The following is a 15,990-nucleotide window of genomic DNA, read 5'->3' as shown; positions in this document are numbered from 1 at the left end:
ATAGATTAAAAAAAAAAAAAAAAAAAAAAAATTCATCATTTCTTAATTTTTTTGTTATGACTTTATAGTGGTCATTGTGCCTGTTATCTCACTACCACCTTCCGGGTTTGTGATTTCTACTAGTTTGTTGTGGGTTTGGTAGTATTGTATTGTATCCATGACAGATTCCACTAGTGTGTCCTCTTCGTCTCAAACACCAAAGAGTGAGAGTCTCATTCTACCTACTACCATGACTGAGAATCCCAACCCTAGTCTGAAAATCACCACCTCTCTATTTAATGGTCAGAACTACCTAGCATGGTCTCAAAGTTTGACTTTGTTTTTGAAAAGCAGAGGAAAGATGGGGTATGTTGATGGCAGGATACAGGCACCTAGTACCACTGACTCAGGTTATGACCAATGGGAGATTACTAACTCTTTGATTATGAGTTGGCTTATCCATTCGATGGTTCCAGAACTTGGTGAGGGCTACTTATCTATGGAGACTGCCCAGGACATTTGGGAGGCTGTGGCTGTTACCTATTCCCGCAAAGGAAATTTTTCACAGGCCTTTGAGTTGCGTCGCTCTATTGAAAGCACACTTCAGGGGGAGCAGACTGTTCTTCAGTACTTCACTTTCCTCACCAACGGCTGGAAACGCCTTGACCACCTGGAAGACTATAAGCCCGTTTGCCCTACTGATTCTGTCGGGTACAAGAAGTTCATTGCTCGGGAACGGGTCTTTAAATTTTTGGCCGGCCTAAATATGGAGTATGATCCAGTTAGGGGTCGAGTTCTGAGTATGGACACCCTTCCTTCACTACAGGAGGCATTTGCCTATGTACAAAATGAGGAAAGTCGTCGGTCAGCTATGATGTCCCCTGTCTCTACTGACCGTTCCGCATTACTGTCTACTCCTCGAGATGGCCTCAGCCTGCCTCCTCCGTCTGCTGCTAAGGAGTCTGTATTCTGTGATTATTGCAAGAAGCCGCGGCATACTCGTGAGACATGTTGGAAGCTTCATGGGACTCCATCTGGGGGTCGAGGTGATCGGTCAGGTTCTCGAGGAGGTCGGTCAGGCCACTCTCGAGGACGTGGTTCCTATTCCCGGGCTCATCAGTCTAGTGCCGTGGATACCCTTGATTCTAATTCCACTTCTGTTACCCAAGCTTCTGATACTGAGTTGGAGGATGCTTTGCGCCAATTGTTGGACCGCCGATCTTCTACTGCTCTCAGTACCGCTTCCTCGTCCTTTGCCCGCTCAGGTAACTTAGCATCTGTTCCTTGTGCTTTCCTGTGTCATACATCTTTGCCTTGGATTATTGATTCTGGTGCCTCAGATCATATGTCTGGCTCCCCTGATCTTTTTTCTGCCTATAAGCCCTCTTCAGGTCAGGACAAAGTTAGGATTGCCGATGGAACTGTTTCTTCCATTTCTGGAAAAGGTTTAGTCCAAGTCACTCCCACTATGCATCTATCTTCTGTTCTCCATGTTCCCAAGTTTTCTGTTAATCTGTTATCCTTAAGTCGTCTTACCCAGGATTTGAATTGTTGTGTGACGTTTTTTCCTGATCATTGTCTTTTTCAGGACCTTGTCACGGGGAGGACGATTGGCAGTGGTAGTGCAGAAAATGGTCTCTACTTCCTAGATCAACCGGACAAACTTGCTTATTCTTCCACCGCGTCTTCTACTACCCCCGCTGATGTATGGTTGTGGCATCGGCGTCTTGGGCATCCCTCATTTCATTTACTTAAGCATTTATTTCCTTCTAGTTTCGCAAATCATCATGTGTCTGACTTTCTTTGTGAGTCTTGTCAACTTGGAAAACAACATAGAGCTTCTTTTGCTCCCAGTTTGAATAAAAGCTTAGTTCCTTTTTCATTAATACATTCTGATGTTTGGGGTCCCTCTCGTGTTCTGTCTGTGAAAGGTCATCGCTGGTTTGTTACATTTATTGATGATTTTTCTCGTGCTACTTGGGTGTATCTCATGAAAGATAAGAGTGAAGTTTTCTCTGTGTTTCGCACTTTTCATAAGATGATTTGTACTCAGTTTGGGGCCACTATCAAAATCTTTCGTTCTGATAATGGCGGGGAATACATAGATTCTGGGTTAGGAAACTATTTCTCTACTCATGGCATTATCCATCAGACCTCTTGCACCAATACCCCTCAACAAAATGGGGTGGCCGAACGCAAGAATCGGCATCTTCTTGACATGGCTCGGTGCATGTGTTTTTTTATGAACGTGCCTCAATCCTATTGGGGCGACGCTGTTCTCACCGCTGCCCATCTTATTAATCGTCTCCCTACCCAGGTCTTGGACAAACAGGCTCCGCTTCACGTCCTCCTCGGTTCTCAGTCCTTGTTTTCTATTCCTCCCAAAATATTTGGTTGTGTCTGTTTTGTCCATAATCACTCTCCCTCTCGTGGTAAGTTGGACCCTCGCTCCCTCAAGTGTGTTTTCCTTGGTTATTCTCCTACTCAAAAGGGGTATAAATGTTACCACCCTTCCTCCCGTAAGTGGTTTGTGTCCATGGATGTCACTTTCTTTGAATCCCAGTCCTATTTCTTGTCCTCTCCGGTGTCCCCGTCCTCATTTCCGGGGGAGCCTTGGTGTGAAGTGAGTCCTGTGTCTCCTCTGGTAGAAGTGAGTCCTGTGCCTCCTATAGTAGAACCAGTTATTCTTGCACCCCCCTCTTCTACTGGAACTATAGAACCCACTGTCACCAAGAATAAGGATGGGCATGTTTATGTCCGGGACATCGACAGAAAACAAGTTAACTGGATACAAGGGACTGTTTCTGCTACTCCACTGCCATCTCCTGCTTCTGATGAGAGTCTAGGTAACTTTGAATCTCGTGAGTCCATTGATCTTGATGTTCCTATTGCCAAAAGGAAGGGTGTGAGATCTTGTACTCAACATCCTATCTCACAGTTTGTATCATACTCTCATTTGTCATCCTCATATAGAGCGTTTGTGTCCAATATTTCCTCTGTTAGCATTCCTAACCATTTTCAGGATGCTCTTGCTATCTCTGAGTGGAAACTCGCCATGATTGAGGAAATGAAAGCACTTAGAAAGAATGGCACTTGGGAATTGACTGAGTTACCTACGGGCAAACGACCTGTGGGCTGTAAATGGGTATATACTGTAAAACACAAAGCAGATGGGTCTATTGAGCGTTACAAGGCAAGACTTGTGGCAAAAGGGTTTACTCAGACATATGGCATTGATTATCAGGAGACCTTCGCACCCGTGGCTAAAATGAATTCAGTCAGAGTACTTCTCTCTCTCGCAGCTAATCTAGATTGGCCGCTTTATCAGTTTGATGTCAAGAATGCTTTTCTCCATGGTGACCTCGAAGAAGAAGTATATATGGACATTCCTCCGGGTTTTGAGGATCATCAAACAGAAGGGAAAGTATGCAAACTTCGGAAGTCATTATATGGTCTCAAACAATCTCCAAGGGCTTGGTTTGAAAGATTCACTCAGGCTATGTTTAAATATGGTTTCAAACAAAGTCAGGCAGATCACACATTGTTTGTGAAACATTCCTCATGCGGTCAGACTACAGCGCTTATTGTTTATGTAGATGACATAGTTCTTACAGGCAATGATAGTGAGGAAATACCTCTGTTGAAGAAATACTTAGCCAAAGAATTTGAAATCAAAGACTTGGGAAGCTTGAAGTATTTTCTGGGAATTGAAGTTGCTCGCTCTAAGGATGGGATATTTATCTCACAGAGAAAATATGTGCTTGACCTGTTGAAGGAAACTGGGATGCTTGGCTGCAAGGCATGTGCCACCCCACTGGAACCCAATCAAAAATTGGGAGATGATGCAGGAGGAGAAGTTGTGGATAGGGGGAGCTATCAACGATTAGTGGGTAAGCTCATTTACCTATCTCACTCCCGTCCTGATATTGCTGTTGCTGTCAGTGTAGTTAGTCAGTTTATGCATGCTCCTCATCAGATTCACTTTGAGGCTGTCATGAGAATCTTGAGGTATCTGAAGTCTGCTCCTGGTAAGGGTCTGTATTTTTCAAAGTATGACCATCTTCGTGTAGAAGCCTATACAGATGCTGACTGGGCCGGGTCAGTAACTGATCGGAGATCAACGTCAGGGTATTGCACATTTGTCGGCGGCAACCTAGTTACTTGGAGGAGTAAGAAACAAAATGTGGTTGCCAGGTCAAGTGCAGAAGCTGAGTTTAGAGCTATGGCACAAGGTGTGTGTGAACTTTTATGGATCAAATTATTGTTGAGTGATCTAGGTATTGCTCAGACGGACTCCATGCGGTTATATTGTGATAATAAGGCCGCCATCAACATTGCTCACAATCCCGTTCAACATGACAGGACAAAACATGTTGAGATTGATCGCCACTTCATTAAGGAAAAACTCACTAGTGGTACCATTTGTACTCCTTTTGTTCAGTCTGGTGAACAACTTGCTGACATTCTCACCAAGGGAATTGGGAATAAACCGTTTCATGACATATTAGGCAAGCTGGGCATGAGAGATATCTTCGCACCAGCTTGAGGGGGAGTGTTGGCATATTATAATCACCGAAAGTCTTAGTATTTTATTAGCCGAAAGGCTTGGGTCTGTAATCATTGTGATACCCTCAGGGATCATCTTGTAATTGACTTTGTTTGTAAACCCTAATCTTCATGTATAAATAAGGGGTGATATCTCATCATACCCTATTTATACATGAAGATTAGGGTTTACAAACAAAGTCAATTACAAGATGATCCCTGAGGGTATCACAATGATTACAGACCCAAGCCTTTCGGCTAATAAAATACTAAGACTTTCGGTGATTATAATATGCCAACACTCCCCCTCAAGCTGGTGCGAAGATATCTCTCATGCCCAGCTGTCGGTCGAGTGACGATCGACAGAGGAGGTCGACGAGGAAGACGGCTGAGGAAGACGAGCTGAGGACGAACAGAGAGAGAGAGTTGACGGCCGACGATGGTGACGATGAGCTGGCGACGGGGACGATGAGCTAGCGATGGTCGATGATGGGCGACGATGGCGACAGAGAGAGAGAGAGCTGAGGAGATGAGGAGATTGACTGAGGAAGACGGTTGAGGAGATCGACGGAGGAAGAGCGACTGAGGAAGACGGCTAAGGCAGATCACCCAGGTAAGCTTCGAACCCTAGAGTATTGTTGGTGAATAGGTCTGCCAACGAGGGTGAGCCGAAACCCTATAGGTTTAGCTCTGATACCATGATTCAAAGCTTCAATCTTATACAATTAATCGGACACGTCTTACACACAAATTTTCTTCTCCTTGGGTAATTCAAAAAGCCGACACATGGATTGGCCTTGTCTCTATATCCTGTTTCATAAGCGCTCTAGAATCAAGCCCTTGAACTCATAGGAAGCGATACCACCTCCTACACTCATATAGGTAAGTTTACTGAGAGTACTCTTGTAAAGAAAGTACCCTAACTCACCGTTGTAAACTTATTAAGAGCTAAGTAGCTCAACCTCCTTTTTTGCATTACAGGTCCTAAGCACTTTATACCTTGGGATGGTTATAAAAATAAAAATTTAAGTGCTTGCAATCACGACACATGGTGTACTTGGGCTCATTGAACTCAAGGACTTGATGTTTCTTCAAGCGTTGAGTCAAGTTTTCACCAGGAGTTATATATTAATTGGGCTTAAGATTCATCCCATTTGATTATCTCACATCAAATCTCTTGCAAGTATTTCTTAAGATAATTTACAGTCATGTGGACAAAATTCTTACATAGTTATGTATTACCACATTTTATGACGTGATCAACATGTTTGGACTAACAATCACTATCATAACTATCAACTCATATTAATGATGAGTTTGCATCCTGAAAAATTCAAGAAAAATCCATGATAAAAATACCTTGTCACTCCATCTCTTTTGTTACAAGAGACTAAGAATCATCTCTTCAATTCTAAGAGATAAATCCCGACCAAGAGTAATCTTTATTTACTCTAAGCCATAGTTTTAATGCTAAATATTTAAACAGGCACCTATGTATCCTTTCAAATAATCGGATACCTACTTTAACATATAAATTAACCATTCTCAATAACTTTGAGAAAATTAAATTGTACGACTTAAGCAATCAATAGTAAAGATATTTGGAACTAATACTTTTGTGCTTGTATTTGTTTTGAATCATAAATTGACCAATCAATATAAAATTTTCATTCAAACAGAAGTCACATAAATTAGAAATTCTAAATTATTTATTCAGAAAATTTACCAAGTATATAACAAATACTCTATATTTTCTCAAGTTTCAAGAAATCACAATGCAAAAATCATACCTTGATCTTAATAATTAAAATCATAACCTGATTTTAAAAACACATTCTCGAAAACTCCCACAAAATATTTTTCAAATATTTGTGCCTTTCTTTTTCCAAGTTCTGAGTCATTTTATGAAAGGATCATACATATCACCTTCCAAATGTATAAACGAACATATAGACTAACTATATAAATAGTTTAATAAAACTTTAAAACAAGTCATATTAACAATATCTTACAAAACTTAGAAGTTTCATGCAAATTGATAATATGTAAATAAAATAATAAAATCACGTGTTTCACAAGTAACATATAAAATGTTGCAGAAATAAAGTTGACCCAAGTTCTATCACTGAATACTGAAAGCCACAAAGATTTTACTTTCTGAATTACTCATTGATTGTAAACATATACCAACAAAAATTATATCTATTATGCAATAGAGAAAGCAAAACTTAAATATTCATAACAGTTTCTTTTATGGCATAAATTCAAAATTGATCAATAACAAACTAATTTCAAAACGGAATATGAAATACTAATATCTTACAATTTGACTTTCATCAAATGTATACATATATATCTTGTTTCATGTTGATTAGAATTTAATGCTTTTATATTAAATCACCAAGTCAAACCCCCTCACCACTGACGGTTACAAAAACAAACAGCAACCTCCTCTTACACTAAGGACAAGACATGAAGATCGAGAGATACACACAAGTGCCTAGTTGGAAACTCCAATTGGTTCAAATATAAATTTGATTGTGTAGACAAGAAAGTCAAACTAACATTTTAATGACAAACAGAAAATAAAAATAAAAGATGATATTGGCCACTAAAATTGCCAATCAATATTTATGCCCATGTATTCAGTATAAAAAAGGAACATAAATTTCCAGTAGCATAAAGATCACAAATTTATTGGCACAAACTTATCTATATATATGACCATGCACAAATGTAGATTTGCATAAATAAATGCGTACCTTTCTAGTAAAAGAGGATACAAATACCTTAAACCATTTATTGAGTGACCTTTTTGAATGAGTGAACAATTCAAACCTTTTGATCACAACATCAGAACCATCCTGAGGCGAACCGATTCCATATCCGATTCCTTAGTGACTTAAAGAGCATTTCCGTATCCGAACCGATTCCTTAATTAACACCTCACCAATATTGAAATTAGATCAATACTTTGGAGTGGTTTGGGATGATTTAAATAGTGTACTTTTTGACTTTTTATGAAATATAGATTGGGTTTGAAGCGATGTGGTAGAAAGGTAATGTGACTTAAATAAGATGATGCAATTTAAATAGGATAGTGATTTTTTGACTTTTTTAAGTTATGACAAACAAGGCCTTTGTTGTTAATCGTATTTTCATTTATTTTCTTCCATCTCTTAGGGAATATCGTCTTAAGATTGTTGGTGCAAATTTGGTAAATGAGATGGAAAGAGATAAAACATAAAATAATTAGTATTGTTTCAAGGCGTATTACAACATTGCTTTCCTTAAGACGATATTCGCCCTCCCACCAATATTGTCCAATATGGTGTGCACCGGGTTACTCGTGAATCCGCCTCCAGGATACAAAGAAGCCTAGTCTAAAGATTGAAGTCCAACTACGTTATGCACGGATGAAATTAGATCCCTGAATACCTTTGGATTTTTCTAATCCACCAAGTAAAGAGCAAAATAACAATATGAATCATTGAGAGAATTTTCATGGACTTCATATGGATGATTTCTATAATTGCTAACCCATTCCGTCTTTATATAGGCATGGGTTTGTATCCCTTAGACCAATGGTCGTGTCCTTTAGATTCAAAAGTGACACCCTTTAAATCCAAGAGTCATGTCTTTTGGTTTAAATTCAATGGCCATGGTTTAAACTCAATGGTTACACCATTTGGTTTAAACCCATAAGTCGCATCCCTTTAATCATTCATATAACTATATTATATATTTAAATATATGTAAATATATTATGAAAATGTTCTAAAAGTTACAAGAAACCCCAAGGAAATTTTTTATGATTTTTTATTTTACTGATATTTTCGATATATCTAATGTGCATTGTGAAAATTCATGTATTATTGATTGATATATATTGTTGTGTTATTGATATTACAAGGAGTCCTATTATATAGAAGAGGATTTGGGTAGTAGGTGAGGAGTAGGTGAGGGTAAATTGGTGGTAGGTGTAGTAGGTGTGGTAGTAGGTGGTGGTAGGTGTAGGTAAATTCTAACAGCCCCCCGCAAACTCAAGGAGGATAGAAACTAACCAACTTGAGTTTGTAGAAACTAACCAACTTGAGTTTGAAGAGAGGAACAAAACAAGAAAATACATAAAAATAAAAAAAGATAGGAGACACTGTATGGTCGTGTCAGACCGTTGGTGAAGACACTGAAAGGTGGTGTCATAACGTGGTAGAGGATACTGGATGGTGGTGTCATAACGTGGTAGAGGACACTGGATGGTGGTGTCATAACGTGGTAGAGGACACTGGATGGTGGATTCATAACGTTGTAGAGGACACTGTATGCTAACCGGAATCAATGTCGGGACAGTTTATGGGGTCATGTCGGACCGTTGGAGATGCTAACCGGAATCAAATGTCGGGACAGTTTATGGGGTCATGTCGGACCGTTGGAGATGCTAACCGGAATCAAATGTCGGGACAGTTTATAGGGTCATGTCGGACCGTTGGAGATGCTAACCGGAATCAATGTCGGGACAGTTTATGGGGTCATGTCGGACCGTTGAAAAAGGTGCACCCTCAAAAGGTGTGCCCAATCTGTCAAAAGGCGTGCCATCAAAAGGCGTGCCCAATTCATAAAAAGGTGTGCCGGACATGATGGCGAGGCACGTGGGCGCCTTGGCTTGCGCGCCCGTGTTGTCGGCTGGTGGTAAGAGGCGCGCGATGCGCGTGGCTGCCTCGGCTATAAGACAGAGGCTGAGGCTGAGGCAAAAAACCTGCGAGAGATATTCTGAGAGAGATTTCTGAGAGAGATACTGTGTAACACTCTGGTGCCTAGAAAATGGCTTCATCGTCTTCCCGCGGGCTGCTCACCCTCTTTCCCGACCTCAACGAGTCAACAAGAGAGAGAACTGGTGCGGTGGCACTGGAACCTCAACCAAGTGCCCCGGAGTTTGCTCCGTTGAACTTTTCGATGCGGTCTGTGGAGCAAAGAATGGCAGGGCAGTCGGATGTGGAGGCCAATCAGTATACTCTGAAGGCATGTGTGGAAAGCATGACGGCGGTCACAAACTTATCGAACCGGCTGCAGAGTAGGACAAATGAGGTGCAGCATTTAAACTCCCAGCTGGCTCTGCTCCAACGCATGTATAAGGATGCGCGAGCAGAGATAAGCGTGCTAAGGGCAGAAAACAAGGAGCTGAAGCGGAAGGCCACCGTGATGTTCCGATTTGGAGGTCCGCCATACGCTGTAGTGGAGGAGCAGGGAGGAGGCAACTTGCTTGGTGGTCTAGGAAGCACGGAGGCAACACCGTCAAGGGCCGTCCAAGACGGAGGCAAGAAGAAAAGACCGGCGGCAGAGTAGAGAAAAATCCCGCATGTGGATGTGGTTGTTTGGTTTGTTTCCTTTTTTTTTTTTTTTGTGTGGTCGTTTTTTTTTTTGTTTTTTTTGTTTTTTTTTGTGTAAAATTGTGATCGGGGTTGATCCCGGAGATGAATAAAATATGGTTGGTGTGCAAAGCTAGATGGGATGAATGGAATTGGAAAGAGATTAAAAATAATGGGAAAGAAAAATAAAGAAAAGAAATAATAAAAATATATTTGAAATCAAAAATGAAAGATGGGGAAAATAAGGAAAGTGGGTTGGAGAAAATAAAAATAATGGAGTGTGAAATCAAACGGAGGAGAGATGATGTTTGTTTTTTTTTTTTTTTTTTTTTTTTTTAATATATAATAAAAAAGAGATATATATATATATATATATATATAAAATATAGAAAGTGGGGAAAGTGACGGTGGATGCAAAGTGGGTTGAAAAGTGAAAAGATGAGAGAGAGAAGGCATGTGGGTGGTTGTCCATTGTGGAGGACAAACATATTGGGTTATATTATATTCAGAAAGTGGGCGGTGAGATGAGAGAGAGAATTGGAATTAAAAAAAAAAAAAAAGTTTATGGAGTTGTACAAAGCTTGTCCACCGAAGAGTTACACGCTGTTTTGTCCAGAGAGAGGGAGAGAGAGCCGAAGCAATGGTGTCTGGATCGGGAAAATGCGCTCGGCGGGTGGTGGTGGATGCTCGGCCCCACATGCTGGGACGACGGGCGTCGATCCGCAACGGCCAGAAAGTGGTGGTGGTACGCTGCGATGAGATCTGACTCTCGGGGGGGCCTGGTTTGCCATAATGTCCGGCAGAAGATGAGATCGGCTGAGATCTGCCTCTCGGCTGGAGACAGAAGTCGGAGTCGAGGAACGCTTCCATGATCGCCGTCGTGCCGTCGAGACAGTTTTCCCGAGCGCAGTCCACGTGGCGGCAAACGGTCTGTAAAAGGCCTCGGAAATCGTGCTTGATGGATGGACGGGAGGTCGTATACGTAGATTTTACGGGACTCGCAATCGCCGGCGTGAAAGACCGGCGAGAATTGATGGGTAGAGAGACAAACATGAGGAGCTCCGGTGATGTAGAGTACTAGGAAGACTTGGAAGAGGATGACGAGGAAGAAGAATGTGCGGTGACGTAGGGAAATGTTGGATAGAGCAGAGTTTAATGTGGGTTTGAGTTCTGGGGTGGGTTGAATTGGTTGAGATCCGGCGGGCGGTCAAGGCAAGGTTGCCGCCCGCCGGAAGGCGAAGAACACCAAGATCTTTAACCTTGCTCTGATACCATGTGAAAATTCATGTATTATTGATTGATATATATTGTTGTGTTATTGATATTACAAGGAGTCCTATTATATAGAAGAGGATTTGGGTAGTAGGTGAGGAGTAGGTGAGGGTAAATTGGTGGTAGGTGTAGTAGGTGTGGTAGTAGGTGGTGGTAGGTGTAGGTAAATTCTAACATGCATAAAGACCACTTCTCAACCATCTATTAATCCTTTTACTTTTTTGTTGCCTGAGAATAGTCATCAATCTAGTTACAAAGACTACAACATTATCGGTAGGTCACCCTCCTTTTATAATATTCTAATAGGCCTCTCCTTTGTAGTTTTTTGTTGTTCACTGTTTGATGTATTATTGAAGAGTATGACTGCTTGACAATGTGTTGACAATATCTAACTTTATTAAGTGTTTGAAGAAAATCTTTTTGATTATCTGATTCATTTTGAAAGATAGTTATCTTCAACTGGTGCATGATCTTTACTAGGATGGTTAAATTGTTCAAATGATCTTACAACATGAATGTAATCATGAAAATCACGGAACTATCATTTCATCCTGTCTAAATTAATGTGCTGTCCTGGCCCTAATAGAAAAAAAATCTACGTTTACATGCTTTTAGTGACTATTTAAATGCATGTTAATGTCAATGCTTGAAAGTTATTGCATGATAACACAAGAGACACAGTGAAGATTATGTAACCTGAAGGCACATTAATAAGTATGCATTAGTTAGATAGTAGTGCTGCCATATTGAGTATGTGATGCAGGACAGCGCTGTAAGAGCTGTTCTGGGGCAGTGAAAGTACCCGTGAGTAGTGTTTGGGCTGTTAAAGTGCAGAAAATAAAAGAGGGAAAGAAGGAGAATGCGAAGATAAGTCTAGGAATCACTCCTAGAATTCCTTAGACATCACACAATCCATAAAGAAACTTTAAAAGTTCTAAAATTCTCTAACATATCAAGTCTATTGAATTAATTGCATTACATGACTTTTTATAGAACTAAGAGACTTCCTAAACCAACTAGAACAAAAAAAAGAAAACTATTATAATATTTTAGACTTCCAAAACTAATTTAAGTCCAAATAAGAAATATAAATAAAACCTAATTAAATAACTTGACCCACACGACAACCCATGGCGACCCGTATAACCCATGCCTAGAAATTACCAAAATACCCTTAACCTAAAAATCCTACAAAACATAAAAATAATCATAAAATAATACTCTAATTATACTAGAAACATAATTATATAAAATTCCTATCAGTTTCTGTATGAAATCATGCCAATGTCCAAGTATCATCACTTCTCTGAATTTAGCTTTCCTTGAGCTTCTTATACTCTGCAGCATTCTCCCTTGGTTGGATAAAACTTGACCTAGAGTTTTGAAGTGTTGAAGTATAAGCATCCACAAGCTTCAAAATTGCATCCACAACTTCATATTAAAATCTTTAAGTTGTTGCCGGCTTTTCTTTGTTGGAGATAGGAACAAAAATTTTGAGAAATTGATATTATCCTTCATAATACTAAATATGTTAGGAATGACAAAATCAATAGAAGGAATTGAAACATTCTTGAATTGATCAAAATCTTGGGCTGCAAAATTCATTCTGTGCATTTTGTTCTTGTTTGGCTCTGTTGGAGAGAAGTTAAGCAGCAAATTGGTGACTTGTAAGGCCTTATTAGGGTCAGCATCAACAACTTGTTGCTGTAATTCTTCAATCCCTACATTTTGTGTGGCCTCCGAATCTTCTATTTGGACAATATCCAGAACTCTAGGCTCCAAAGACAACTCTCTTGGCTCTAAATTGGGCTCAGCCAGTAACTTATTAACATCTAAAGACAAATTTGGTTTTGGACCAACAACTTGTTCTTGAGACTCTTGAACAACAATTTTTATAGGTGATTGTTGGATTTCTTCTGAATCATCAATAACTGCTTTTTCATTCTTCAAAATTTGGTCATCTTTCCCCATGGAAAAAGTTTGCTTGTCATTCACAAAATCTATTTTGGAACACATAGGATTTGGATTGACGAATTTCTTCAAAGTTGGTGTCCCTTGGGGTGTTTTTGGTTCATCAATCAGATTATTTTTTCCTCTTATAATCTGACTATTTACGAACTTTTGTTGGGCTGCTCGTCTTTCTGAAGAATTAAGCCGAACTTGAAAACTATCTAACTGCTCCACAATTTTAAAAAGAATTTGATCTCTTTGGTTTTCAAAAAATATTCCCCGTCCGAGATGTTCTAGGATGTGTAGACATGTTTCGGAACTTCCACAAAACAATAGGATCTTTTGCTCTGATACCAAAATTAATGCAGGACAGCGCTGTAAGAGCTGTTCTGCGGCAGTGAAAGTACCCGTGAATAGAGTTTGGGCTGTTAAAGTGCAGAAAATAAAAGAGGGAAAGGGGAAGGAGATAAGTCTAGGAATCACTCCTAGAATTCCTTAGGCATCACACCTAGGGTTTGATTGCATCACACAATCCATAAAGAAACTTTAAAAGCTCTAAAATTCTCTAACATATCAAGTCTATTGAATTAATTGCATTACATGGCTTTATATAGGACTAAGAGATTTCTTAAACCAACTAGAACAAAAAAATAGAAAACTATTATAATATTTTAGACTTTCAAAACTAATTTAAGACCAAATAAGAAATATAAATAAAACATAATTAAATAACTTGACCAACACAACGACCCATGGCGACCTGTATAACCCATGTCCAGAAATTACCAAAATACCCTTGACCTAAAAATCCTAGAAAACATAAAAATAACCATAAAATAATACTCTTATAATGCTAAAAACATAATTATATAAAATTCCTATCAGTTTTTGTATGAAATTATGCCAATGTCCAAGTATCATCACTTCTCTGAATTTAGCCTTCCTTGAACTTTTTATACTCTGCATCAGGAGCTAATACTGTTTTATAAAGATTCTCTTATAACTACCTCAATGCTGGTGCTACTAGTTATCTCAGGGGAGCTCAATTGAAACAAAGCCTTGTCTTGTTGTATTGCATGGTGTTGGGACATGAATCTTGCTTTGTTATTTTGCTCTATCAAAGACCACTTCAATTAGACTAGATACTGTAATGCCCTTCCTTACTATCTAAATGCCCATTCAGTTTTGGTCTTCTCCTCCCCTAGCATTATTTTCAATGTAAGAAAGATCATTGTACCTTGTAGGGTAGAGTTATTGGTTTTTGTTCCACCTAGGCTTGACCAATCCTAGTAAATATTTCTTTCATTTTATCTCTAACAGCTGCTATTGCTATTATCTCACTAACTTGTCCATTCCTACTGAAATCATGGAGGTGGACACATTTGTGCCTAGAGGAGGAAAATAGTCCAAACTCAAACAAATTACCAATTAAAATTTACCTATTGAATTATTAATTCAGTTAGTCAATCTCAAGATAGATCAACTATGCATAAGCCATCCACGAAGTATCGTGGTAAATAAATCAAGATAATAAACCCAGCTATATATGTGGGGGAACAATCTCTTTGGGTAAAAAACCACTATTGGAATGTGTCCCACATCGCTTGGAGTTGCCTCATCTGTGCAGGTTATAAGACTCCAGTTTCCTTTTCCTTAATACATGGGTTTTAAGGAGAAGTGTGGGCTGAGTTTTTCAATTTGGTATCAGAGCTTGGTTGGGCCTATGACTGGTGTGTCATTTGTCCGGCTACTATATGTTTTGGTCCAGGAGGGTGTATTGGAATGCGTCTCACATCACCTGAAGTTGCCCCATCTATGATGGTTATAAGGCTCCAGTTTCTCTCTCCTTAATACTTGGATTTTAAGGAGAAGTGTAAGCTGGGCTTTTCAATTACCACAGCACCCTTGCCGAGCAAAAAATCTACTAGATCAATGATTTAATACAAACAGTCAAGTAAACGACAACCCAACCTTGGATTTGTTAGCTTTGATGTCTTCCCCTTTAAGCATGCAAGACCGAACTCCACTTGCAAGTAGCTCATCTGTGAAGAAATGATCCTTGTAATTTGAGTAGCTGAATCAACTCAAATGAGCTAAATATATGCTAAGGGCCATCATGGTAAATGTCATGATAAAGCAATGATTTTGTCTAGCACCCAAAGTGGCTCACATGCACCCTTGGACCAGAGCCAACTATTAAATTAATGGAATTTCGTTCTACTCTTGCAAGAACTTATCTCACTCTGTATATTAAATATATCCCTTCAACTCAAAATGGATTGAGAAAAATCTACATCTTCAACAAAATTTCTTTCATGCTGAAATATTCATGTAGGTGGAAGATCTTACTCACAAATCTCAACATCTAGAAGCAGAACTTGAAAGAACATCACGGCAGTTGAAAGAAGCAACTATGCTAGCCAGGGAGGAAGCGGACAAAAACAGAGTTGCAGATGAAGTAATCAAATCTCTAACCAAGCAGGTGAAAGAATATTGCGATTCAATAAATGTGTCTTTGTTTGAACTTTGAGCTTTACATGATCCGTCAAGTTGAGGTTTTCATAAGAACTATCTCCTTTATAATTATGTGAACTTGATAGATTGACAGCTAAAGTAGGTTTAACTTTCAGGATTTGGAGTTGTAAACTGCTAAACTAGTCATTTCTGAAGTCTCATGTGTCAGAGCACATGCAAATGTCTACGGAAACTGCATGTATTAGGCAGTGTGTTGCAACGTTGTGTCCATAAGGCCAAGGTGTTAAAAAAACATAATTGCACAAATCAACTAATAACTGATCAATAGTAACTGATATGTTCGTTACATCATATGAGGAGTTTCACTTCAAATGGGTGTATCCAGCCAATCTTTTTTTTTTTT

At 39.4% G+C, this 15,990-nt stretch overlaps 1 protein-coding gene across 3 annotated transcripts in view; it reads left to right on the top strand.

Annotated features, from left to right (window-relative positions):
* Positions 1-15,990, top strand: part of LOC114271142 (PH, RCC1 and FYVE domains-containing protein 1) — a 30,183-nt gene that overhangs the window by 10,455 nt on the left and 3,738 nt on the right. For all 3 annotated transcript variants that reach the window (XM_082866584.1, XM_082866585.1, XM_028212752.2), the window contains one exon: positions 15,448-15,594. In XM_082866584.1, coding sequence (XP_082722710.1) covers positions 15,448-15,594 — 147 coding nt within the window. The remainder of the gene's footprint in view (positions 1-15,447; positions 15,595-15,990) is intronic.

The sequence above is a fragment of the Camellia sinensis genome, chromosome 4, assembly GCF_055761805.1.
Source record: "Camellia sinensis isolate YWXY chromosome 4, ASM5576180v1, whole genome shotgun sequence".
In the NCBI taxonomy this organism is placed as follows: Eukaryota; Viridiplantae; Streptophyta; class Magnoliopsida; order Ericales; family Theaceae; genus Camellia; species Camellia sinensis.
Note: the sequence above shows the minus strand (reverse complement) of the source record. Positions and strands in the feature narration are given on the sequence as shown.